A 26,478-nucleotide genomic window follows, 5' to 3' on the forward strand; every position below is an offset into this window, starting at 1 on the left:
AATGGATTGTGCAGATGTGGTGCTTGAATTCTCGAGATTGATATAAATTTGTGCTGAATCTTGTGCCTATTCCTAGCAATAGGACCAATGAAGGACACTTCAGGTTTCAGTTCTGCTGTCTGATGGTTCTTGTGAGTTTGTCGTGCGTGGTGGGTGCAAGACTCGGCATAGAGTAGAATCCGATGGGCTTGACCTTGGAGCAGGCTACACAATTATAGATCTTGGCATTGGAGCCTTGAAGAACGACTTCTTTGCTTCAGGAATAAATCTTGTACTGCACATCACTCGAAGGGATTGAATGTTTGCGGCGGAGGACCCTCGCGAATAGATTGCCTAGTGTCAAGCGAATATTTCAGGAGGATCCAGTGGGATCTCGATTGCCGCCAGCCCCGGGCAATACCATTGACATTATCTCTAATCTCTTTTTGCCCAAATTCAGCAAAGCATGTTGTCCGTGGAGCTTCTGACCAAGCAGGGGCATGAGGATTGCCATGAATTGCCTGTGGAGACGTGACCTCCCGGGTGCTATGCTCGGGGCTGGCATATTCAGATATCTCGTTTCTGCTCTGAATCTTAACATCCATGCCGCGAGAAATCTTGATACCAGCAGTATGAGGTGATGTAGAAGTAATTTTATCCGGGTCGATAGGAGGCTGGGGAGGCTCGCTAGTGTATCCTTGGCGGCTGGATATGTTGTGAACGCATCCGGGGCTGTAGCCACTACGCTGGCTAGAGATGTTGAGGTATCGTCGGAAGAAGACCTTTAATGCTGGGGCAGATGCGCATACTACAGCTAGGTCGGCTTCTACTACAGTCCATGTCAAGACTGGTAAACTAGCCCAGGTGATGTCGTAAGTGTAGTAATAAACACGGATGGCATAGTATATACGCATTATGCTAGAAATGCAGGTCCTGTTATTGACCTATTTATCAGCGGCCATGAGCAAAAGATTACCAGCGGAGAGGTACTTACAGCAATCCGACCCCAAATATTCCCACAACAGCCACCTTTTGGCGCTGGGGAAGCTGAAGATTCCAAACGAGCATTACAGGCAATGCGAGTGCGATTATGTCCTGAAGAATACTGATCGCCGCTGCGGTAAGGATTTCTGCCGCTTCATCCGTGCAAGTGAACCTGTGACTTAAGGCCCAGATTGGGTCTACGAGATGCCAGAATGCCGAGATAGGTCGACAAGTCAGGAAGAGAAGCAGGACAAATATAACTCCATAAGCAACGACAAAGGCAATACTACCCCAAGTACAGTAAATGAAGGTCTTTGTGATGGAGCCGGCAGTCATTCGTCTATAGAAGCAGAGTATCGAAACTTTTGTAGAACATGTACTGAGTATGTATAAGAGACTAATGACCAAGACAATCTGAACGTAGGTTAGCACGAATCATGTAAGGAGACTTGCCACCGTTATCTCACCTGGCGACTCTGAACGACCAATTCACGAGTTTGGTCCCATACGTGAAGGTTCAATCCATAAATGCGCACACCTCATTGCAGTCAGCTCGCTATCTATCTTATGTAACTCACGAAGTATCTTACCAAGACATATTGCCAGATTAAGTCCGGTCAAGGGTAACTGTCAAGGTCAGATTTGACTTTTTGTGCCTAGGGATAGCGTCCAACGAACCATTGCCAGCGCTATGAGCAAATCATCGAATCCTGCATCATGTGTCACGGTGAGTCGAGCCCACAACCGGGCGCAAAAGACTAAAAAGGTGATAAAGAATAGCACAATAAGTATCACAGGAACCGTCCAATCCCGCTGTACAGGATTAATATGGTTTGGTCGCGGCCAGGATTCAATCACCGATAGTGGTGGACGAAGGCCTCCGGGCATATTGTAGCGCTTTGCTTGGTGTTGTGGATAGGTGGAAAACGAATTGTGAACAACATACGAAAGAGCATGTCCGCAGGGCGCGAGGAAATTGACATGTGCTTATATGCCTCTACCTCGTGCCCTGTTACTGCTATCCTCGGGATAGTTTTCTTTAGGTTGGCTGTACGGGGAACGTCGTGATCTGGTATGGAGATATCCCCGCATATTACTAGGAAGAGCATATTGGTAGTGCCGATGCTGCGTAGCTCTAACGGTGATAGAACCAAGTTCATATGGAGTATAGATATCTGTCCAAGGAAGCCAATTGTTCTTTTGGGGAGCTCGTCTATTGATAACGCCGATCTATGGCGTATGCCTGAATTTTAGGCATACAGCCTTGTGCACGGCCAGCTCCCACCCCTCCTTTCTAGCAAAATTCAAATTCGTTAAGCGCATTCAATTTACTCGGGCCTCGGGCAGTAGGGATTTTATCCCTTACACGCGGCCCGTGCTACAACTAGCCAACCGGCGTCCACGAACTCCTCCGAGTAGTTCTAACATTCTAATGAAGTCCTATCTTTTAATAAAATTAGCCTCTTTAAAGTAAGATTTTTAGTAGGCCTTATACTTATAGCACTTAGCTTTATTTAAAGTCTTTTTAATATAATAGGCCTATCCCTTCGACCGCTGAGTTGCGCCCAGCGTTATCGATAAGGAACTAGCCAATTATATGTACTTCTGTGTAGCTGCCATCACGGTATAGCTGTCCGTGCGGCCTTGGCGTTGGACGCCAGCGGTCGAAGGGATAGTTAAACTCTTATTGTGAGGCAACAGGCTCTACGCCACCCAAGCCAAACAAACCCACAAAAGGTAAGCGAGTATCTGGCTCAATTGGCGCCGCGTAGAACAATGTATATAATCTCACTCGGCGAGCTTGGCGCCTGACACTTATTTACGCTTATATTTACCTATTTTATTATCTAATTATCATACCTTCTATACGAAGATTATATGATTTTATACACCGTTTTTTAGGGTATTTTATAAGGCTGGCCAGGCCTTTATACACTAGTGCGTTTATTAGAGCCTAAAGCCTAAAGCTTAAATATAACGCACGGTATATATAGAGACGTTATCTTTATCTTTATACAGCCTGTCAGACCTCTAGTACCCCCCCCCCCACCTTTTGTATGCGCGCGCTAATTTCGCTACATCTGCAGCTAAATTAGTACGTAGAGCTAGCAGGAAGGGGTGTACAAGGGGGTAACATCAATGCCTTAGACCCCCCCCCTACTAGTATAGGTGAAGAAATAAGCGAGTCCAAAGTGATATAGCAGGGCTAGGTTATTTTGTTTACCGTACTAGCAGGGGGGGGGCGTCTGAAGCATTGATGTTACCCCCTTGTAGTACGTGGCCGGGGCTTGGCCACGGCCCACATTGAATTCAAAGCTTAGAGCTCGATTTTAAAACTATTCTAAACTTCTCTCTCACCAAAAGTCGTGGTATTGCCTCCAGATCTTAGTATTTTACTCCATTGCTTCCTTAATATAGCTCTATATATTGGCGACTAGTAGTACACCTTTATTGAAATTCTTCTTGCAGCCGCCGCCAGTAAGTGCATTTAGAGCTTATATTTATTAAAATGTAATACATTAATTACTTATCCCTCTAAGATTAGAGGGCTAGTAGCTATATAATACAATATTAAGGAGGCTGGTACCCAGCCTCCCTACGCTATTAGGTTAAATCTTAACACTTCTACTTAAACTAATTAATGTAGGTCAATAGCTCCCGGTTAAACTAGCGGCCCTAATATAGCTCCCACTTAATCCTTATACGGATTAGATAGATAAACATTAATAGGACCTCCTTTAGGCCTCGTTAAACCTTAAAACTCTTAAAAAATAGAGAAAGAGTGCCTCTATAAAGCCCCCTACGAAGTAGATCTAATCCTTCCCGTCCTTAACTAGTAATATTTATACGTTCTTAACCCTAACGCGTTCCTAAAAGTAACAAATTTGTCTTTTAGTAGGGCTTTAGTAAGCCCATCTACTACCTGTTTTTTAGTAGGGATATATTATAGGTCCACGTCTCCTTTAGCCTGTCTTTCCCGTACGTAGTAGTGTTAAATTGTAATATACTTTGTTCTAGAGTAGAACTAGGGGTTTTTAGCTAGAGCTATGGCGCCTTAGTTGTCTCCGTAGATAATAGTCGCTATTAGCTCTTCCTCTAACTTAAGTAGCTCCGCTAGAAGGTTCCTAAGCCAGATAGCTTCCTTTATAGCTTGTGTTTCTCCTATATATTCTGCCTTATAGGAGGATAATATAATAACTAGCTGCCTTTTTAATAATTAGCTAATTGCTCTACTTCCAATATTAAAGATATAGCCTATAGTAAAGCGTTTTATTATAATGTCTCTTACCTAGTCTAAGTTAGTATATCTAACTAGTTCTTTTAAGGAACTAGAGAAGTTTAGTTCTAGATTAATAGTACCTTAAAGGTATTAGAAAATTCGTTATACAGCTTTAATATAAGGTTTTTTTTAAATTAGCTATATAACGGCTGTAAACTAATACCGCGTATATAATATCTAGTCTAGTCCCTAGTATAGCGTATATTAGTAACCTAATTACCCTAGCGGGGCTTCATGAAATCGGCCTCTGCACCTCTACGCGGTGGAGCCCGGGAACCTAGCAGTACTATTAATATTCCGTTAGGATCGTGTTAATAGACTACCAGAGCAAACGCAGAGACGTCCATACGGCTACACACCACTAGCGCTACAACGGGTGATCGCGAAGAAAGAAGTTTCTGTTAGGAGGGTAAGCCCTAACAAGGCTTCAGGAACACAACTAACTTATCTTTATATACGGTCGACCTGCTTAAATTACAGCATCTAAATCGGCGTCCTCCTTTTACATAGCATGGCACGCCATACTATACGACCCTATATAGTATATACGTACCCTTGCAGGCTAAAGCCCGCGATAAGCCTCTTTATCCACCTACCTTCCAAAAGCCTCTTATCTACTACCTTTTAAGGCCTCTTATTTACCCGCCTTTATTATTACCTAACAGCTTAGACTTACCGCACGCGGTATATATCCTCCTTTATATTATAAAGGACCTAGGTTAGGGCCCTAGGAGAAGACACCTAGCACGAATTACTATTCTATTATTTTGGTTTTAAAAAAAGGTTATATAGGACTAGATGTAAATGCATTATATAGGAGGGTAGTGGATTATACTAGAAGGTATAATAATAATATTGGATTATGCTGTAAGTAGGGAAGCTATAAGTAGTATACGTATATACATACAGGGCGGAGTAGGGGAAGGGCAGGTATATAATTCCACATAGGTAATAATAGATAGGGAAAGTGGTTTAAAAGGTAGATAGGGTAAGATAGGTATTTAAGACACCTTCCTTAGGGGTCTCTAAGTAGTAACCTGACGGTGTTTTTCCCCCTATTAATATAGTACGAATACTATCTAGAAGTATTACCTCTTACGTTTCCCTTGGGGGTTTTTTGTTTACCCAAAAAATGGGTTTTTCTTAGTGTATATATTAAGTTTTTACTATAGGAATTAGTCTGCGTGGACCCATTAGGGGGACCGAGTCGGACGGTAAATTAAATCTATTATTATTAATTACCCTAGCGTACTAGTTTTAGTCTATTTCTATAGCTATAAAGCCTTCCTTAAGGGGTTTTAGTTTATTAGTATCTATAAGAGTTATAACTAGTTTATACTCCTATATATTAAGTTCCCGTAGTACTTTTTTAATATACCCTTTTTAGTAAAGTTAAAGGGAGCGGGTTGGTTAGTCTCTGTGTATTAATATTCCTAGGTAATAGGTATAAGGGCCTAGGTTGGTTATCTGGAATTATTTACTAAGGGCGTCTTTAATTTTTTATATTTCGCCCTTTTTAGGGCCTACTATTAGTAGGTTATCTACGTAGACTGCGAGGTAGATATAACCTTTTGCGAATATACTAAGATTAGATAAAAGGGGTAAGAAGCTTAAACCTTTTAGAAAGAGAGCAAGAGTATAATACTAGATTTATAGTAATTATTTAAGTCCGTAGAGTGCCTTATTTAGTTAGTAGACTCTTTTTATCTTGTTTCTAGCCCTATTAGTTACTTAACATATATTTCTTCGTTAATTGCTCTATATAGGAAGGCTATCTTAATATCCATTTGTTTAATTTAAGGGTTAAAAGCTACGGTAATAGCAAAGATTACTTTATAGCTTATTAGTTTAACTACTAATGCGAATATCTTATTACAGTCTACGCCTTTTTATTATTTAAATCCGCGTATAACCCAGCGGGCTTTATACCGTAGTATTTTACTATTTAGTTCTCTTTTAAGTTTATAAACCTATTTCCCTCGTAAGACGCGTCTATTTAGAGGGGGGTCTACTAGAATCTATATAACATTATTAAGTAGGGACTTATATTTATCCTTTATGGCTATAAGCTATTATTTCCATAAGATATTAGCCCTAGCTTATAGCAGTATTTTTAGTTTAAAAGGTTCCGTTACAGTTTTTACTATTTTTAGAAGTGCTATAACAAAAATATACCTTCTTATTAAATTTTTAGAGTATTAAACTTTAGTTACTCTTATTAATATTTATAGCTTAGGGTGGCTTTAAAGTGTCTTACTGGGTACTAAGTATATATTCTCTATTTCGGACGGTGGTTCCCTACTATTAGGGTTAGTGTTAATTTAGTTTAATAATTTACCCATTTATAGGTCTAATTTATTGTTTCTTTCTAGCGTTCTACTACTAGTAGTAGTTAAGGGGCTTACACCGCCCTCCCTTTTGGGTAATATCTCGCTAGTATTTTCCCCTTTAAAGGGTTTAGAAGGTTTAAGGTTCTATAGCTAAGCTAGTAACTTATTATCTACTAGATTTCTATCTTCCCTATTAATAGGGTGTAAATCTTCTATATAAGGCACTCTTAGTTATTTAGAAGCCCTACTAGGACCTATAGGGTATTTAGCTGGTTACTTATTTAACTATTTTTATATCTCCCCTTTAGTACTTAGGGCGCCTAAATAGGGTCTTTTTTTATAAATATAATATTTGTAGAGTGGGTAATTATACTATTTTCTATTAGGATATAATAGTTCTAACTTTCTTTAAAGCTAATAAGTTTGCATAGTATTGTTTTTATATTAATAAGTTTTCGCCGTTTCTTTTTAGGTTTTAGTACTAAGTAGTTATATCCTAGTACTTAGATAAAGGATAAGTCTGGCTTCTTACCATACTAGGCTTTATAAGGTGTTTTGCCAATATAAGTACTAGGGCTATAGTTACGGATTTTTATAATAGAGATAAGTATCTTTAGCTACTATTTCTTATATAGATTTGCGTTTAGCAGTATAGGGTAAATTTTATCTATTAGGATTCTATTTAAGCATTTAGCGGCTCTATTTTATTAGTATTGCTCTATAGTTATAACTTTAATATTAATTCCTCTATCTACGTAGAAGATATAGAATTTATTTAAATGGTTTTTTTCTCTCTAGTTAAGTCTAACGTGTTAATAGCGGCGATTAGGTTAGAAGTATTTTTTTTATATAAAATGTTAAAAATAGCAGAAGAACTCGCTTCTCTTAGTAATAAAGTAGGCTTTAGCTATTTGCATATAGTTATTAAGAAACATAACCTAGTATTAGCTTTGATTATAGCCTATAATAGGGAAAGAGCCAGTAATATTAGTATAGATAAATTTAAGTAGGTAAGTTCCTAGTTTAAACTTCCTTTTATATAGTTTTTCTTTTATTTATCCTTAGACGTATAGGATATATATATATAGTTATCTAGAGGCGAGTTTATTCCAGTTAATATTATTTTAAATCTTTATATATTTTACTCCCTTAAGTAGCCTATTCTTTTATACCAGATTTTATACTATATAGTAGTAACTATATAGGCGGTTAGTCCTAGGGGTAGTTCTAACTATTAGATATTAAAAGTATATAGTTTATAGAGCAAGGATGCTTTAAATTTTGTTCCTCTTACAGTAATAGTTATATTATTATTATCGTTATTAAAACCTATTTTTACTTCCTTTGCCTATAGTTTTAATATAAAGATTAAATTAATACCCCTATTTAGGATATAGAGAGTATTGTATAGGTATAGGTTTACGTTTTTATTAATAATAATATAGGATAGTTTTATAGTCCTAATTACTTCTAGTATTACCCGCGCTTCTATAAAGCCCCTAAGTAGTTTACTAGCGTAGCTTTATAGTTTTATAAAGTCTTTTTTTTAGTAGCTAAAGTAATAGAAGCAGCTAAAGTTAAGAAAGAAGGTTTCTGTAAGGTTTATATCTATATTAGCTGCTATAAGGTAAATAGCTTTTATGCTATCTAATATAGAATAGCTTAGTCCTACTATTAGTTTAATTTCGTTTTCTTTTATAGATTTATTATTCTTGCCCTTAGGTTTCTTATTTTCCTTATTATAGGAGTTACTTTATCTCCTTTTTTTCCCGTACTTTTCCTTATAATACTTCTGTCTAAAGCCTAGGTGTAAGTACTAGCATTTATCTTTTATATAGTAAGGTTTATAGTAGTATTTGCAACCCTTTATTGTCTTTTAGGTATTTTAGGAGATTGCTAGTAAGGCAGTCTTATTATCTTCCCATCCCTTTATATTCTGTTCTTCCCTTTCTACTACTTATACCGCTTTATTAAACATTATAGCTACTTTTATAATCTTATTCTTTTTGTTTTATTTTAGTAAAAGGGAGTGTTTTTAGTAAAAGAAGGTTAAAAATATATCGTAGTCCGGGCCGAGTCCCGTTAGGAATTTACTAACTAGGTATTACGGCTCGTATCCCTTAACACGTTAGGGCACCCAGAGGAGAAGGCCCGTGCGCGAACACCAAAACTTGAACAACGCGTTTATCTAGGCGGTAGCGTCATTCAAGGACTTATTTTAGCCGCAGTATCTATAAAATACCGTTCTGCAAGAAGTACAACCGTTAGAGACTTTATATCGAGCGACTTAACTCCAAAGATAAGCTTATATATTATTTCGCTATGAAATCAGAAGCTTTGTATTCCTAAGCACAGGCATTAAATTCTATTGATCTGATTGGTAGGCTCTTATCGATAACACGGGTGCCCAAGTTGACGTGTTAAGGGATAAATGCCTCTAAACCAAAGCTTGTAGAATGCTGTATTACAAAGATACTAAGCTAAGGAGAAGGGAAAAAGGGGTCGCTAGGACTAATGTAAACAAATATATAGGGTAAGCCGCTAAGGCGCTAGCTCTGGGCAAGCTAATTAAAGGGCGGCAGAATATGGCAGAATTTGGCAGGTAATATGCAATAGCGCCGTTATATTACCCCCCTCTTTAAAAGAAAGCCTACCCTTAGGCTTAGTTAAAAATAGGGTAGTACTAGGCTTATAAATATAGGATTATAAAATATAAGATAAGGAGATAAAGGGGACGTAAGTATATCTGGACTAAGTATAAAAGGCGATTATGGGTTAAGTAGAAGCATTAGGCTAGAAAAAGTAGCTACTAAAAGTCTTAGCATAGATCTAACTAATTAGACAACTTTAACTAGCGGTTAAAGTTCCTAGATATCTAAAATTTTACAGTACTAGTAGAAAACGGCAGAATATAGCAGAATTTGGCAGACAGCTATATTAGGGCTTTAGGGCGTTTTTATCCCTATATTCTTCTAGTAATTTATTATCTTTATTATACTAGTATTCCATCTATTCGTCTAGGTACTTTAGGGGTCTAGGTATATTAGGGTATTAGTTATAAAACTTTTTAAGCTTCTAGGGGCAGCCTATAAAGTTCCACGTAGGGTACTAAGTTAGGTCTAGATTATAGCCCTTTTATCAGATACGGTATTTTAGTATTAACTTCCCATTTATCGTTACCGTTTACTTAAACTAGTAGGGGAAGCTCGTTCTTTTATCTAGGTAATAGGTTATTTACAGCTTTCTATAACTTATTTGGCAAGAAAATAGGGTAAACCCTAATTAAATCTAGGAGCTTTACCTTGTATAAGTTGCCTATCTTCTTAAAAACCTTATACGGTCCTACTATTTAGTAGTCTAGCTTACGGCTAGGTCGTTTAGTCTTCTAATTCTTTATTATAACCTAGACTATATTACTAGGGGTAAAGTCGGGCTCTTGGCGGTGTTTATTTACCTACTATTTTATTAACCTTTAAGCTTTTTTTAGGTTCTTATAGGCTACTATCTAGGCTTCCTCTAAGCGTTTAGCGTACTGTTAGGCCTTAGCATAAGATAGCTTCTCTTATACAGTTTAGGGTTCTTCTAGCCTTTTCTAGTTAAAGCTTATATGGGGTAAGTATCCCATTTCTAGCTAAATTGGGGCAAACCCTATAGAGTTATAGGGTAGGGTTGCTTCGGCATAGTCTATTAAGGGTAGTAGTTTAGACTAGTTGTCTTAGAAATAGTTAATGAAGGGCCTAAGCCTCTAGTCTAGATACTAGTTTATAATCTCCGTCTGGCCGTCTATTTAGGGGTAGTAAGCCGTAAAAAGCTTTAGCTTAATGCTTAAGATCTAGGTAAACTTATTCCAGAAAGCCGATATAAACTATAGCCTATAATTAGATATAATAGTATCTAGTAGTCTATAGATTTAGTAGACGTAGTAGATATATAGCTAGGCTACTTCTTTAGTATTAATATTCTTATAACAGGAAATTAAGAACGGGCGTTTACTAAAGTAGTTAACTATAACTATAACTATATTATATCCGTTACGGTCCCTAGGTAGTTTATAAAAGTCTATAAAAATATACTACTAAGGGCGCTCTAGTATTAGGAGTGGCTTAAATAGTCCTAGGGTCTTATCCTATGGGATTATAGCTCTTCTATAGCCTTTGCAGTTCTATATATATTAATTAATATCCGCAACTATTCTCGGCTAATAGTAGTAGTAGTTAATAATTTTACGGGTCTTATTCTTACTAGGGTATGCTATAAAAACTTAGCAATAAGCTTTACGGATTAGTTTAGTCCGTAAATTATTAATATTAGGGACTATAAGCCGCTCCTAGTATAAGAGCAACCCTTCCTCCGCTTTAAAATTAGGGTTTCCTTTTACGGCTTAATCGCGAAGGGCCTTTAGGGCGTTAGCCGTGCGGTTTATAGTTAGGAGGCAGTTAATTAGCCCTATTAGTTTATCTAAGGTCTCCTTTATTAATACTAGCTTGTTTAGCTAGAAGTCTAGCTTCTTAAGGATCTCTAGGTTAAGCTATTTAGGATAGAGAAGGGCGCGCGTCTAATATTGGGTCTTTAGCTTATCCTAGGGTCCTATATCTTATTCTCTTTAGGTTAAGGTATTAGCCTTAGAGTTTTACTTACCCAAATAATATATAATTATAAAGAAGAATTAGAAGAGTATCTTAGCCTACTAGGCTTATTATTTAGTAAGATACTTTATAGTTATAAAGTACTTTAGGGCTTTATAGTCTATATATATCTTAATCTAGGAGTTTATACCTTTAAGCTCTACACGGTATTAGGAAAGTAATTAAATAATAACTAGTATTTCTTTATTATATACTTTATAGTTATACTTAGCTAAGTCTATTATTTTTAAAAAGAAAGTAATAGGGTACTATTTACCGTCTAGATATAACTGTAATAGGATTCCCGTTATAACCCTATTAGAGATATCCGTTTCTAGCATTAATTTAAGGTTTAGGTTATAGTAATAAAGAATTAGGGAAGAGATAAGCTAATCCTTTATCTCTTTAAAGGCTTTTAAGTAGTTATTATTAAAGACAAAAGGCATATCCTTCCTAGTTAGTTATACAAGAGGTTTTACTATAATTCCGTAATTATAGATAAACTAGCGGTAGAAGTTACAAAATCTAAAAAAGGATTGGATTTCTTTTACTATATAAGGGGGCTTCTAGTTACAGATTGCCTTTACCTTCTTAGGGTTAACCTTAATTCCTTCCATAGTTACGATAAACCTAAGGTATTTTATACGTTTTACCCCAAACATATATTTCTTAATATTAACTTATAAGCCTATGTTTTGTAGTCTTTCTAGGACCTTTTTAATATAAACTTAATACTTAAGTTCGTCGTTTAAGTATATAAGAATATCGTCTAGGTAATTAAAAAGAACGTTATTTATGTACTTTTAGTACGTAGCTAGTCTATTTATTAGTCTAAAGGGAAGAACTTTATATTTATAGGAGCTATAACAGGGATAGAATATAGTTAAATCTTTAAATACGGGGTTTATTTTAATTTAGTAGAAAGCTTAACGGATATTAAGTTTAGTAAAGATCTTTACCTAGCTTAGACATATAAGGGTCTTATTAATTAAAGGAATAGGATATTAATCCTTTTAAGTAATAGCGTTTAGCTTTTAATAGTTAATGCAAAAGCAAAGGCCTCTATTAGGCTTTTTTATAAATAAGATAGGGGAAGTAAAAGGGGCTTAACTTAGCTTAATAAACCCTTTATCCAGGTTATTAATTAAGTACTACTTTATTACTTTTAGCTTATCCGTTAATTATTAGTAGATAGGGCTATAACCTAGTAAGTTATTGGCTTTTAATTAAATCTTATAATTATATATCTGGTAAGGGGGTAATTTATCTAAAGCCGCCTTTAAGAATACATCCCTATAATTTATATAAATAGTAAAAAGGAGGCGTTTAACTAGTTTCTCATTAGTTTCCTTAGCTGGCTCTTCCTCCCTATTATTAATAATTTAGTTAATCTTATATAGGCTTGTTATAAAGACCTTATTGTCCTTCTAGTATATATTAAAGTAGAACGCTATAGCGCTAATTGCGGCAATATCTATAGTAGGGGGGTTATATAATAATAGGGGTATATATAACTTTATAGACTTCTAGGGCACTAGCGTTATTATTACTCCTTTTAATTCCTATTACATCTTTTAGAAGTTATCCCTTATATCCTATTAATGCGTTCTTTTCTATACTGGTTAGATCTACGCGATTTAGACATTATCTATATTACTATCTGTCCCACTTCTATATATAAAATCCTCTTTAAATATAGCGCTTTAGGAAAGTATCTTTATCGGTATAGAGTTCTTTCCAGCTTCGCGGCGGGCGTCTTTTTAGGTAAAGGCTAAATTACGGGCTAGGACATCCTACTAGTAGGTAAAATTAGCCCTTATAGCTAGTATCTTATAGTTAGTTTAGATCTCCCTAATAAAGGAGGGTAACCTTAGTCTATTCTCTAGCTAGACAAACTGTCTTTATTATATATTTAACTAAATATTAAAATAGGACATCTATTTTCGTCTAAGGATTATATTATAGGACCCTAGGTCTAGGATATAAAAGGGGATACTATATTAGCGTTGTCCGTTAAGAGTAATATATAACTTTAAGATATAGGTAACGGGCTAACCAGCTTAGCTATTATAGCCTTTTATCTCAATAGGCTTCTCTAGTTAGATAGTTTCTGTATTTAGGAACTTAGTAACATTATTTATATAGGTAGTATTTATAAAGGCAAAGCTATTTACTCTAGTGTTAATAAAGGCGGTTATATTAACTTTATATATATTTTAAAATACTATATATAGAACTATAAAATGCTTTCTACCTATTAACTAACTAAGATTAATCTCTTTAAGATTAATAGGGTACCTTAGGGGGGAGTTTTTCCCTAAGGTTCTTCTTTTCCTAACTTATTAGATATCTCTTCTTCCTCTATTTCCTTAATATTGCCTATACCCTTTAGCTCCGGGCAAGATAAGGTAAAGTAACCCTCCTTATTATAGTCGTAGTATATAGCCAAGGTAGGGTCGATTAAAGTATTATAGCGAATATTAGTTAATAGCGTGGTATATAGCTAGTTAGGTATTACTTACCGGTATATAGTTATAACCGCTTTTAGTATAAGAGCAGTTATAGCTTATCTTCCTACTCTAGCTCCTATAGGTATAGCTAGCGAGTTTTAATTACTATAGAGTTACTTCTACCAATTAGGATAGGCTTTAATTCGCTTTAGTTTTAAGTCTAATAATAGGTAATAAGCTATAAGTCTATTATAAGTTAGCAGGTTATCTAAGGTTATAGTAATCTTCTTTTATAGCCGAATTATTAGCTTATTATATAGGTCTAATTAGTAGTTCTTAAGGGGAACCTAGCCTTCTCCTATAAGGTATCGGAATTAAGTCTAAAATTTAGTAAAGGGTTAGTTTAGTTTTATTATTAGGCAATTATAGTTATACTAGGCGTCCTATACTTTATTTAGGTTAATATAAATAGCCGCTAGGTGCTATATTATCTTATTAACAGATATAAATTAGATAGGGGAGTCGTCCTTAAACTTAGCTTAAATGTGCCGTTAGGCGTCCCTAATGGTTCGACTAAAAAGGTAGAGTATTTTAGTTTCTTTAGAAAGGAAATAGTTATAGTTAACGCGGAGCTTTCCTTATACTTAAATCCTCTAATTCTTAAAGGTAGGGTCTATTCTATTAGATAGTAGTAGGGGGTTAGGGAGCTTAACGGACTTTAATTACTTTATTATTATATCCATACTCCCTAGTATATCGCATTTAATAGAGTAAATAGGTCGGCTAGGGCTTTAAAAAGGGAAAGCTAGGCTATTTTATAGGGCTATAGTGGGGTGTTATAAGTGTCCGTGCCCAGACCACACCAAATGTGATATTTTTTGCTAAATTACTATATAGCAACCACAAAAATTAATTCTAGAGCTTTAAAATAGTTATAAGGCCTATTACTATATAAAATCTAGCTATTATAACTTTTTTTAAAGTCTTATATTTTACAGTCCTTTATTAAAAGCCTTGATGTTTTACCAATTTTTTACTAAACTTACTATATTTAGCATATATTTTCTACTACTAGGGATTAAAAATATTTCTTAAAATTATAATATTTTATAGAGATTTGCTTTTACTAAGATTCTCTATATTTAAAATTTTGTTTAAAATATATATAAAATTATTGTAGGGTTATAAAGTCAAAAAAGTAGAAAAAAAATGAAATTCCTCATACAAAATAAAAAATTTTAACTTTATAACGTTATAATAAACTTTTATGCTTTTAAAATAATATTCTAAATATACTAAGTTACAATAAATATAAATCTTTATGCGATATTAAATTTTTTTCAAAAAAAAATTAATATCTAGTAGTAGAAAATATATATTAAATATTATAGATCTTATTAGGGAACTAATAGGATTTTTAAAAGAGTTATAGGTTTTAAACCCAAAAAAGGCTATAATAGCTAGATTTAATATATAATATAAACTTCAGATATTTTTTAAAGCTTTAAAATTATTTATATGGTTGTTATATATAATTTAATGGGGTGGGTTGTCTTGAAAATTCGCTTAGTACGGACACTTATGACACCAAACTGTATAAGGCTTTCTAAGATCTCTTATAGGGTCTCTTATATATTTCTCGCTTTAAGACAATTGGCTTCCTAACTGGCTGCAAAGGCGCGAATCTACTCGCGTACGTCTATAACGTTATTATTATCTTTAATTTCTAATCCTAATTAGATCTTAGGTTCCTCTTAAATAGAGATAGCTCTCTTAAATAAGCTTACTTTAGGTACTATCGTTAACTTCTTAAGGTTTATTAGTATTATATGCTTTAGTTTTAATTCCAGGGGTATAGGTCTAGTCTTATTTAGCTTATAAGGTAGGATATTATCTAGGCCTTCCTAGGCAATATAAAGTTGTTTTAGTGTCTAAGTATAGCGCATTAATGCGTTATTGCAGATGAAGTTTCTTTAGGGTAGGATATTATTAAGGCCTTCCCAGGTAAGGTAAGGTGAGCTTAATATAATATTACGGCTTATATAAATGCCTCTAAACTAAAGCTTATAGAATGCTGTATTACAAAGATATTAAGCTAAGGAGAAGGGAAAAAGGGGTCGCTAGGACCGATGTAAATAAATATATAAGGTAAGCCGCTAAGGCGTTAGCTCCAGGCGAGCTAATCGGGGGGCGGCAGAATATGGCAGAATTTGGTAGGTAACGTGCGATAGCGCCGTTATACTAGGGAGATTTCATTAATTATATAGTTAGGGTTAAGCTCTATAATCTCTGTTTATGCTTCTTATAGCTTTTCTATATAGTTTATTACCCCTTTATAGGTATCTAGGGTAACTTCCTAGTAACGTCTTTTAAGGAATTAGTAGACTGCGCTTCCTATTAGACAAAACCAGTTTTATAGCTTAGTAAAGATCTTATCTACATTTTTAATTTCTTTAACTTCCCTTATAGCGTTATAACCGAGTCTACTTTAGATAATACTATATAATTATTCCTGCTTATTAAGTTAGGTATTTAACTTAGTTTTATATACTATTTTTAATAGGGCCCCTTATTCTAGTCTTTTTGCGTTCCGTTTAAGTAGGTCCCTATATCTATTTATTAATAAGTAAAGGCGTATCTATTTAATAAACTTTATCTATTCTGTAGTAGATTTTAGTTTCTTTATTTTATCTAGTCCCTTAATCCCTTTTTTAGTTATAAAGCTTATTTTTCCCTTAACTATAGGTGTCTTTAGTAAGACTAGTAGAGAGTTCTTAGGCTTATTAGGAATAGGTTTAATTATTAAGGCTTAGGACGTTTAAGGGAGGCAGGTAAAAGTAAGACGTTTATATTATTAGGTTTAAAGTCTTTAGTAGTAGTAAAGCTTTAAGATTCTAGCGTCTCTACTCCTTTAAGTTTAATAGATTTATATATAGTTTTAGAGGCTTAAAAGAGTTTTATTTATTTATTTTGGTTTTATAGGGTAGTTAAAGAGGGGTTTAGACTTTAAGGCCGAAGAGTTTAGTTAAGCTAGCTATAGAGAGGGTACTATTAGAGGTTAAGGAGCTATCTAAATTACTAGAGTAGTTAGGTATAGTACTAGGGTTAAAGTTATTATCTTTAAGGTCCTCTATAAAGATATTCTTAGTATTTTTTTAAAAATCTTTAAACGTGTAAGGGTAGAGGAAGATATTAAGGAAGCGGTAAAACTGTGCTAGTTATAGAGGTTAAGGCCTTAGTTAGTATAGAATGGGTTTTTCGGGCCTTTAGTATAACCGTTAAGGTGTTAATTTCTTTATTACTATAGTGGATTTAATAAAGTATATAACTATTTTAAGTTTTAGATATACGGTTATCTTATAAAGTAAAAGGGCTAGTAAGGGTTATGTTTTAGAAATTTTTTAAAGGTTAGTTTTTAGCGTTTTGGCGCTCAGCTACCTTATAGAGTCTTTTTAGGCCCCTTTTTCTATGCCTTTTTATAGGTGTATATTTTAGAGATATATAGCGGAAACAGCTATAAGGCTGTAGAGTTTCTCTAAAATATATCTTTTAGTGGGTTATATAGTTAATTATTAGGTATAGTAAGACTTAGCTAATTTAATTTATATAACCCGGGCTTATAACCTATTAAAATATAATATATTAATTGCTTGTCCCTCTAAGATTAGAGGGCTAGTAGCTATATAATACAATATTAATAAGAGAAAGAAGCTTTATAACACCACGATCTGGAATAGATATTACAACTTTTAGTAATAGAGAGAAGTTTAGAATAGCTTTAAATCCAAGCTCCGAATTTGATGTAGCTTAAGCCCTCTATAAGGTTTATAAAGTCTATTATATACCTTACGTACCTTATATACCTTACGTATAAAGGGATTTCTTAGGCATACGGTTATGTATTTAAGGACCCTTAAACCCTACCGTAGATAGTTCTCTCTTTATAGTGGATCTTAGAATACAACTAAAGTTAATCTATTAGGCACTTACTCCACACGTTAAGCTTATTAACTATTGTTATCTATATAATAATAATAATTCATTGCTTAACGTCCGATTTGGATCCCTATTGGGCCCACGCGGACTACTCCTTATTTATATATAAGGAGAAAACTCTATTTAAGAAAAATAAGAAAACCCCGTGATCTATCTCCCCGCCTTTTAGGACTCGCCTACTTAGCGCCTACGAGTTGCCTATAGTGCTCTACTACCTTACTATTTAACCTCCTTAGGAACCACTGCTGCCGTAATAAGCCTACGGACGCGCTAGTATTATAAACTATTACTCTACTACTATAGAGTTACTAGGGGGCACCTGCTGCTTGCCCCCTTGCCTTCTATTACTATTTCCCTTGCAACCTAGAACTAATTTAGCACATTTTAACTAATAAGCCACTAGGTAACCGCTTTAAGGCCTTTTTATATTAAGAGTAGTGTATTATAGTTCTCTATGCTAGCTGCTAAGAGCATTATTTCTTAATTAGTGCGTAGGGGGCATAGTAGTATTACGTGTTTTAGTGTCTATCTTAGCCAGCTATATTCGCATCTCAGGCTACCTACTAGGACACCCACCCAATAAAGCCAATCTTTTAGTCCTATTATTCCTATTCTTAAGAGTATTGCTATTATATTTTCTACCTTTATTAGGCCTTCTTAGAGCCCTTAGGTATTTACCCCCTATAGCGTTAACTATACTATAGCTTGGGTTTATCTTGCTTAAGTTAGCCTCTATACCTTTAACTCCTATTTACCTCTCCAGCGTTAGTCCAACTAGTATTATATTGCGGTAGATAGTTTCCTAGCGTTCTTACGTGTTTTACTTTAGCTCCTTTTTCTGTCTTACTATCTTTACTAACCTCTTATACGTCTCCCTTCCTCCTCTATATAGGCCTAGGCCCTAAAGCGGCACCATTTTTCTTCTGCTTTCTTTACCTGTTTCTCTAATATCTCTTCCCTACTTTAGGGTTATTAGTTTATTCTCCTATAGGGCACCCTAAGGTCCCTCTATAGTTTACTTAGGCGTGTCTTAATATACTTTATAATATTAGAGTTACGTTTATTTTACGTCCTTTATATTATAGCGGCTTTAATATATAACTATAGGGGGGGAATATTAGATTCCTTCTTAAGCAGTACTATAGCCGTTTGCTTATACCCACCTATAATACTTTAAAGGTAGGCTATTTAGACCTTTTAAAGTAGTTTAAGGAGTAATTTAGGGGGGCCCTTCTTAGTTTCTCTAATGGCCTAAATACTAGATCTATATATTATAGTTAGCCGGACAACTACTATATATAGTAGGCGTAACCTCTAGAAGTATGGACCCTATATAGAATTAATAATCCTAGATAAAGTAATAAACTATGCTTAGCCTTTATGGGCCGCTTATGCCGTATATACGCTTTACCGGAGCTTACTATCTACCCATACTCCTAATACCCTTAGGCCCTAAACTAGTTAACCCCTAAAGCCTTAAATGTAAATTATATACTAGAGATCTACAGATTAGTTGCGTTTTCTTATAAAATAGATTAGCTGGTATTTCTCTAGTAAGAATTAAACTCTATAATGTTTTGCCTATTCTATATAAGTGTTATAGGCTTTCTCTAGTATTCTGCAATTCTCTACGGCTATTAGCGTATATAATTAGGTTTATATCATTAATAAAGCCTATCCCTTAGGTCGCCCCTTTCTTAAAGGAGTTAAGTAAGTTGCTTATAAAGAAAAGGAAGAGTATAGGTAAAAGGGGTAATCCTTATAGTATTCCTATTGTAACTATAATAGGGGGGCTCTGGTATCTACTAAAGACTAGTAATATTTCTTTCTAGCCTATAAACCCTTAGATAAATTATATAATCTATTCTAAGAAGCCCTTTGCCCTAAGGATATATAGAAGACGCTTATAGGGTATATTATTATAGGTACTACTAATATCTAGGCTAAGCATTAATACTATAAAGTCCTTTTATATCGCCTATGCAGATTTAATGGTGGCAGTAAGTAGCGTAAGTACTAATAGTATTAAGCGGTTCTTTCTTGCCCCTATTTAGCTTTATAGTAGTAGGGTATATTTCTCTATTATATCTACTATGCGTTCCGCTATTACCCTTTCTAAGATCTTACTAAGGGTATTTTTTAAGGCAATAAGGCGGTAGCTTCCTAGGATTAAGTAATCTGCTTTACCTTCTTTTTATAGAATAACCGTTGTTATAAATCTTTTAAGTCGCGGGTAGTAGTCTATAGTAAAGTATACTCTAGCTATATCTATAAGCTAAGGTGCTATAAGTGGCCCATAGGTTTTTAGGGCCTTATTTAGAATCCCATTTAGTTCTAATACTATATTATTTAAAAGGCGGCTAATAGTTCTAGCTATTTCCTCTATTGTTATATCGCTGTTGACCTATAGGCGAGTTACTAGTATTTCGCCTATAATATTACTAAGGTCTATTAGAGCTAGTTAGGGGAAGAACCTTTCTATAAGGATCTTTGCCTTCTTATTATTATTATTTATAGCCTATAATTCTTCTACTCTTTATAGGGGTAGTAGGTATAAGTCTTCTACTAGGCGCCCTACCTTTTTCTTTACCTATTTTGCTATAGCCTAAAGGCCCTTATTATAGGGGAGGCTTAGGTTAGAAGTATATTTGTTTATAAACTATCTCTAGTTATTCCTTGCTTTTTTTTAGGGTATTCTTTAGCTAGTTTCTTATATCTTTATATTGTCTCTCGTCTTTAGGGTTATAGCTACTTATATATTTCCTTCTTGCTTATCATTAGCTGGTAATTAGAACTGCGTATTATATAAACTATACGTATTACGCGTAGGGGCCCAGTTTTAAGATCGGGTAGTGCTCTTTTAGCCTATTTTTAATTGCTGCCTAGATCCTTTCTAGTCTTCGGTTAATTTCCTTAGGGGTGGCCAATAAGCCTCGCTTATTTAGTATTAGGTGGATTTCTTCTAGGTTTTAGAGTTGTTATTTAACTATATTAAGAAAACTGTTTATCTTAAGCTTCCTTATTACGTATCTTTTTTTATTTAGTTGCGCTTTAATATTTAGGTCTAGCTATATCTAAATAGGGATATAGTCTAGGGTAAGTACCTATTCTTCTTTAGGGTTATACCTTTTAAGTCTCTAGTATAGGCCTTCGTCTATAAATATAAGGTTAATTATACTTTTAGCGGTGCCTTATTGCCATATAATTACTCCTAGGGGGGTAGCTAGCTTAAGGCCCTAGATATCTATAGCTCTTAATAGGCACTCTAACTATTAATCTACAGCAATATAAATACCCCCCTACTATAGGTAGTAGAGGTTTATATCTTCTAGTAGGATAAACTCTATACCTTCGGTTTTTAGTAAGCTTATTATTAATATAATATTCTCTATTTATAGGACCCCTTTAACCCTAGGGTTATATACATTAATAATTTATACCGGTCCCCTATATATTTAGATTATTATAACTATAATATCTAGGTTAACTGCCTGCTATAACTATAAGAATAGACTAATAGCTTTGCTAATTATAAAGTATATATATATAGCTGCTTTTGGTTTATATAGGAGCTGGAATCCTTAAGGGCAGTATATTAATTATATAAAGGTATTATAATACAGTTCTTATATAGTAAGGATATAGTATTTCTCTAGGTCTAAACTATCTAGTAGGGGCCTTATAAGGCAGTGGTTTATATTACCGCAGTTATACTATATAATAGATAGGTAGCGGACCCCCGGTAAGGGTCCTTTAACTCTCCTTTATTCCTTACTTTTTTTATTTCTACTTTCTCTAGAATATTTAGAGCTTCTATCTCTTATATCTATACCCTAGTTACTACTTATTTTATATAGAGCTTTCTATTCCCATATCTTATATTCCTGTTAGCGCTTCTATATCTAAATCTGTTATTATTACTAGTTTTTCCCCTATTCTTACTAGTCGGCTATATACCCTTTATAGGTTAACTATAAATATTATATTTACCGCATTAAGTCTAATTCTTAATTATCCTAGTCTTAAGCCTACTGTTACTATCCATAGGGGTCTTCCTATAGGGCGTCCTCTCCCTTATATCCCCTGTAACCCTTATATCCCTAATTAGTCTAGTAATATTACGCGGCGTTACTTCTAGCCCGTTAAGGCTTAGGATAGCTAGCCTAGCCCTCTAGTATTAAAGGTAGGAAACGCTAGGAAGGCGCCTATATCCCCCTAACTTATCACCTATTGTTTTTATTTATATAACCTAGCGTACAGTTATTTCTATAGCTATTAAGCCCTTACCTTCCGTCTCCTATATTTAATACAGTTTTCTCTCTCCTATACCTTATATATGCTTTAGTAGCAGTTTACGCATTTTATTTAGTCTTAATTTAAGTAATATCTTATATTATAGGGGCCTATATAGTGGCCGCAGTATACCTATGCTACGTATATAGATTAGGTGTGTCCCTATTATATATAGCGATAGTATTATTCTAGGTATAGTCTATAGTTATAGAGCCTTGTATTATATATAAGGCTATTTATAATTATTCCTTTTTAGATAAGGAGTTTTTATATTCCTAGTATATGTATACTAACGATAAGGAAGCTATGCGTTTGTTTAGTGTCTCCCTAGCAAGTTTTTAGCGACTCTTATATCCTCTTATTATTCTTATTATATACTTAGTTTACATTTTCCTATTAAAGCTATTAGATTTAGGTAATTTTAAGTCCTAATATAAGGCGTTCCGTTTATCTTACTATCTCCTATATAATTNCTNTATTNTCNNCCTAGCGTCCCTTTTNTACCCTAAGGCTTATANNAACCACTAGGACTTTAACTAGGTAATCCTTATAGAGTACTTTTATGCCAATATGTTCTCCTAGCCTATCCCCTACTTTTATAGCTTATTCCTTTACCTATTAGTCCTTTAGGGTAACTCTAATATCTCTACTCTTAAGGTATTAGACTATAATAGCGTTGTAAACCTCTTTACGTATCTTTATAAGGACTTTTATTTTTAATTATCCCCTAAGCCCCTCTACTTATTCTATATTTAGTTATATTATAATTATATACTCAGTTATTAACTTAAGGGGGGTAGGTTCCCTATGCTATAAAAGCGTAGCTATAGCGGCCTAGGTACGGTTTACCGGTAAAGGGGGATTATACTTATTTTTAATTTTACTTAGCCGTTAGAGGATTTAATTAAGGGTTTACTAAAGGGGCGTCTAAGGTTTACTAAACTAGCGGAGCTATTCTACTAGCTATATTAGTTTATTATAGCTAACGGTTACTCCCCTATAATTTTAGATACTAAACGCGTCTAATAGGCTTTATATTTTATTAGATGCCTTCTTAATAGAGGTATTTCCGCTTTATAGTGTGGTATTCGCCNNTCTTTNTTATNGAGGGCTATTNNTNGGCNTAGTTCTAGCNGTCGCGCNCGAGTGCGAGCNACCGTCGTTNNANGTGTGCCTCCCCTGCGATGCATGCATCTTAGGGGGATTCTCTAGGTGTTTTTTAGGGTTCTTTTAGTTGGTTTTGGTCTTTTTAGGCCAGGTGTAGCAAGAGCTCCTTTTAAATAGATTCTTTGTTATTTATATACTTAGCCCATTAACAAGTCCACCGTAGTATTTCCTATAAGGCTTTATTATATCCGTAATTCTATCCCCCTCCTCTCTAACTTCGTCCTTAAAGATACTTTATATCTCTAAGTCGTTAATTAAGGGTATAGCATCTCCTTATTAATTTAGTTATTATAATTACTAAATAAACTAAGCGAAAAAAAGGAGCTCTTGCTGTACCTAGCCTAAAAAGACTAAAACTAACTAAAAGAACCCTGTAAAACACCTAAAGAAACCCCCTAAGATATATACATCGCAGGGGAGGCATATATTAAACAATAGTGGTTTACACTTACGCGCGACCGCCAGAACTACGCCTAGCAATAGCCCTCTACAATAAAGATGGGTGAATACCGCGCTATAAAGCGGAAATACCCTTATTAAGAAGGTATTAGATAAAATATAAAGCCTATTAGACGTATCTAGTACCTAAAACTATAGGGGAGTAACTATTAGCTATAACAATCTAACGCAGTTAGTAGAATGGCTCCGCCAGTTTAGTAAACCTTAGGCGCCCCTTTAGTAAACCCTTAACTAAATTCTCTAACGGCTAAGCAAAATTAAAAATAAATAAAACTCTTTTTTACTAGCAAACTATACCTAGGCCGCTATAGCTACGCTACTATAGTATAGGGATCTTACCCCCCTTAAGATAATAACTGGGTATATAATTATAATATAACTAAATATTAAAAAAAGTAAAGGGGCTTAGAGGATAATTAGAAATAGAAGTCCTTATAAAAATCTATAAAGAGGTCTATAACGCTATTATAATCTAATACTTTAGGAGTAAAGATATTAGAGTTACCCTAAAAAACTAATAAGTAAAGGGATAAGCTATAAGGGTAGGGGATAAGCTAGGAGAATGTATTAGCATAAAAGTACTTTATAAGGACTACTTAGTTAAAGTCCTAGCGGTTTATATAAGCCTTAAGGTAGAAAAGGGACGCTAGGTAGATAATATAGTAATTATATAAAAGATAGTAAGATAAACGTAACGCCTTATATTAGGACTTAAGATTACCTAAATCTAATAGCTTTAATAGGAAAATATAAACTAAGTAAATAATAAAAATAATAAGAGGATATAAAGGTCGCTAGAGACTTATTAGAAAAACGCTAAATAAATATATAGCTCCCTTATTATTAGTATATATATACTAGGAATATAAAAACTCCTTATCTAAAAAGGAATAATTATAAACGGCCTGGGCTTTATAAAATCGGCCTTTATACCTCTACGCGGTAAAGCCCGGGAACCTAGTAGTACTATTAATGTTCCGTTAGGATTGTGTTAATAAACTACCAGAGCAAACGCAGAGACGTCCGTACGGCTGCGCACCGCTAGCACTGCAACGGGTAATCGCGAAGAAAGAAGTTTTTATTAGGAGGGTAAGCCCTAATAAGGCCTTAGGAACACGACTAACTTGTCTTTACATATAGTCAACCTACTTAAATTACGGCATCTAAATCGGCGTCCTTCTTCTACATAGTATGGTACACTATGCTATATGACCCTATATAGTATATACGTACGCCTTATAGGCTAAAGCCCGCGATAAGCCTCTTTATCCACTTACCTTCCGAAAGCCTCTTATCTATTACCTTTTAAGGCCTCTTATTTACCCGCCTTTATTATTACCTAATAGCTTAGACCTGCCGCACGCGGTATATATCCTCCTTTATATTATAAAAGACCTAAGTTAGGGCCCTAGGAAAAGACACCTAGCACTAATTACTGTCCCGTTATTTTAGTTTTAAAAGAAGGTTATATAGGACTGGATATAAATACATTATATAGAAGGGCAGTGGATTATACTAGAAGGTATAATAATAAGATTAGATTATACTGTAAGTAGGGAAGCTATAAGTAGTATATATATATATATATAGGGCGGAGTAGGGGAAGGGTAGGTATATAATTCCACATAGGTAACAATAGATAAGGAAAGTGGTTTAAAAGGCAGATAGAGCAAAACAGGCATTTAAGATACCTTCCTTAGGGGTCTCTAAGTAGTAACCTAACGGTGTTTTCCCCCCTATTAATGTAGTATGAATGCTATCTAGAAGTACTACCTCTTACGTTTCCCTTAGGGGTTTTTTATTTACCTAAAAAATGGGTTTTTCTCAGTATATATATTGAGTTTTTACCATAGGAATTAGTCTGCGTAGACCCATTAGGGGGACCGGGTCGGACGGTAAATTAAATTTATTATTATAAACGGCCTTATATATAATATAAGGCTTTATAACTATAGACTATACCTAAAATAATACTACCGCTATATATAATAGGGACACACCTAATCCACATACGTAGTATAGGTATGCTGCGGCTATTATATAGGTCCTTATAATATAAAACACTACTTAAATTAAGACTAAATAAAATATATAAACTGCTACTAAAGTATATATAAGGCGTAGAAGAGAGAAGACTATATTAAATATAGAAGATGGAAGGTAAGGGCTTAACAGCTACGGGAATAACTATATACTAGGTTATATAAATAGAAATAATAGGAAATAAGCTAGGGGGCATAGGTACCTTCCTAGCGTTTCCTACCTTTAATACTAAGGGGCTAGGCTAGCTATCCCAAGCCTTAATAGGCTAGAAGTGACGCTATATAATATTACTAGACCGTATAGAAATATAAGGGTTATAGAAAATATAAGGGAGAGAACGCCCTATAAAAAGACCCTTATAGATAGCTATAGCAAGCTTAAAACTAAGGTAGTTAAGAATTAGACTTAACGCGGTAAATATAATATTTATAGCTAACTCTTAAAGGGTATATAGCTAACTAGTAAGAATAGGGAAGAAACTAGAGATAATAATAGACTTAGATATAGAAGCGCTAGTAAGAATATAAAATATAGGAATAAAAAGCTCTATATAAAATAAGTAGTAACTAAGGTATAGATATAAGAGATAGAAGTTTTAAATATTTTAGAGAAAGTAGAAATAGAAGAAGTAAGGAATAATAGAGAGGCGAAGGACCCTTATTAGGGGTTCGCTACCTATTTATTATATAGTATAACTATAGCAATATAAACTACTGTTTTGTAAGGCCCTTATTAGATAGTCTAGACCTAGAGAAATATTATATCCTTACTATATAAGAGCTATACTATAATACCTATATAGAACTTACCTATATTCTTAACACTAGCAACTCTTCTTTTATGGTTGCCATCTATATATATATACCGCTCGT

The 26,478-nt window shown here is 34.4% G+C and overlaps 2 protein-coding genes across 2 annotated transcripts; one reads left to right on the plus strand and one right to left on the minus strand.

The window, feature by feature from the left end:
* Positions 1–281: 281 nt before the first annotated feature.
* Positions 282–1,851, minus strand: K441DRAFT_558408 (uncharacterized protein; the record flags this gene model as incomplete). Its single annotated transcript, XM_067643408.1, has 5 exons — positions 282–912; positions 974–1,377; positions 1,431–1,501; positions 1,554–1,590; positions 1,642–1,851. The coding sequence occupies 5 exons, from the start codon at positions 1,849–1,851 to the stop codon at positions 282–284; spliced, it is 1,353 nt and encodes a 450-aa protein (XP_067504472.1).
* A 2,696-nt stretch (positions 1,852–4,547) lies between these two features.
* Positions 4,548–4,730, plus strand: K441DRAFT_659429 (uncharacterized protein; the record flags this gene model as incomplete). The annotated part of the gene is made up of 1 exon (XM_067648532.1): positions 4,548–4,730. A coding segment is annotated over one exon (183 nt), but the record flags the coding sequence as incomplete, so codon positions are not given.
* Positions 4,731–26,478: the final 21,748 nt, after the last annotated feature.

Source organism: Cenococcum geophilum (assembly GCF_001692895.1).
Source record: "Cenococcum geophilum 1.58 unplaced genomic scaffold K441scaffold_19, whole genome shotgun sequence".
Lineage (NCBI taxonomy): Eukaryota > Fungi > Ascomycota > Dothideomycetes > Gloniales > Gloniaceae > Cenococcum > Cenococcum geophilum.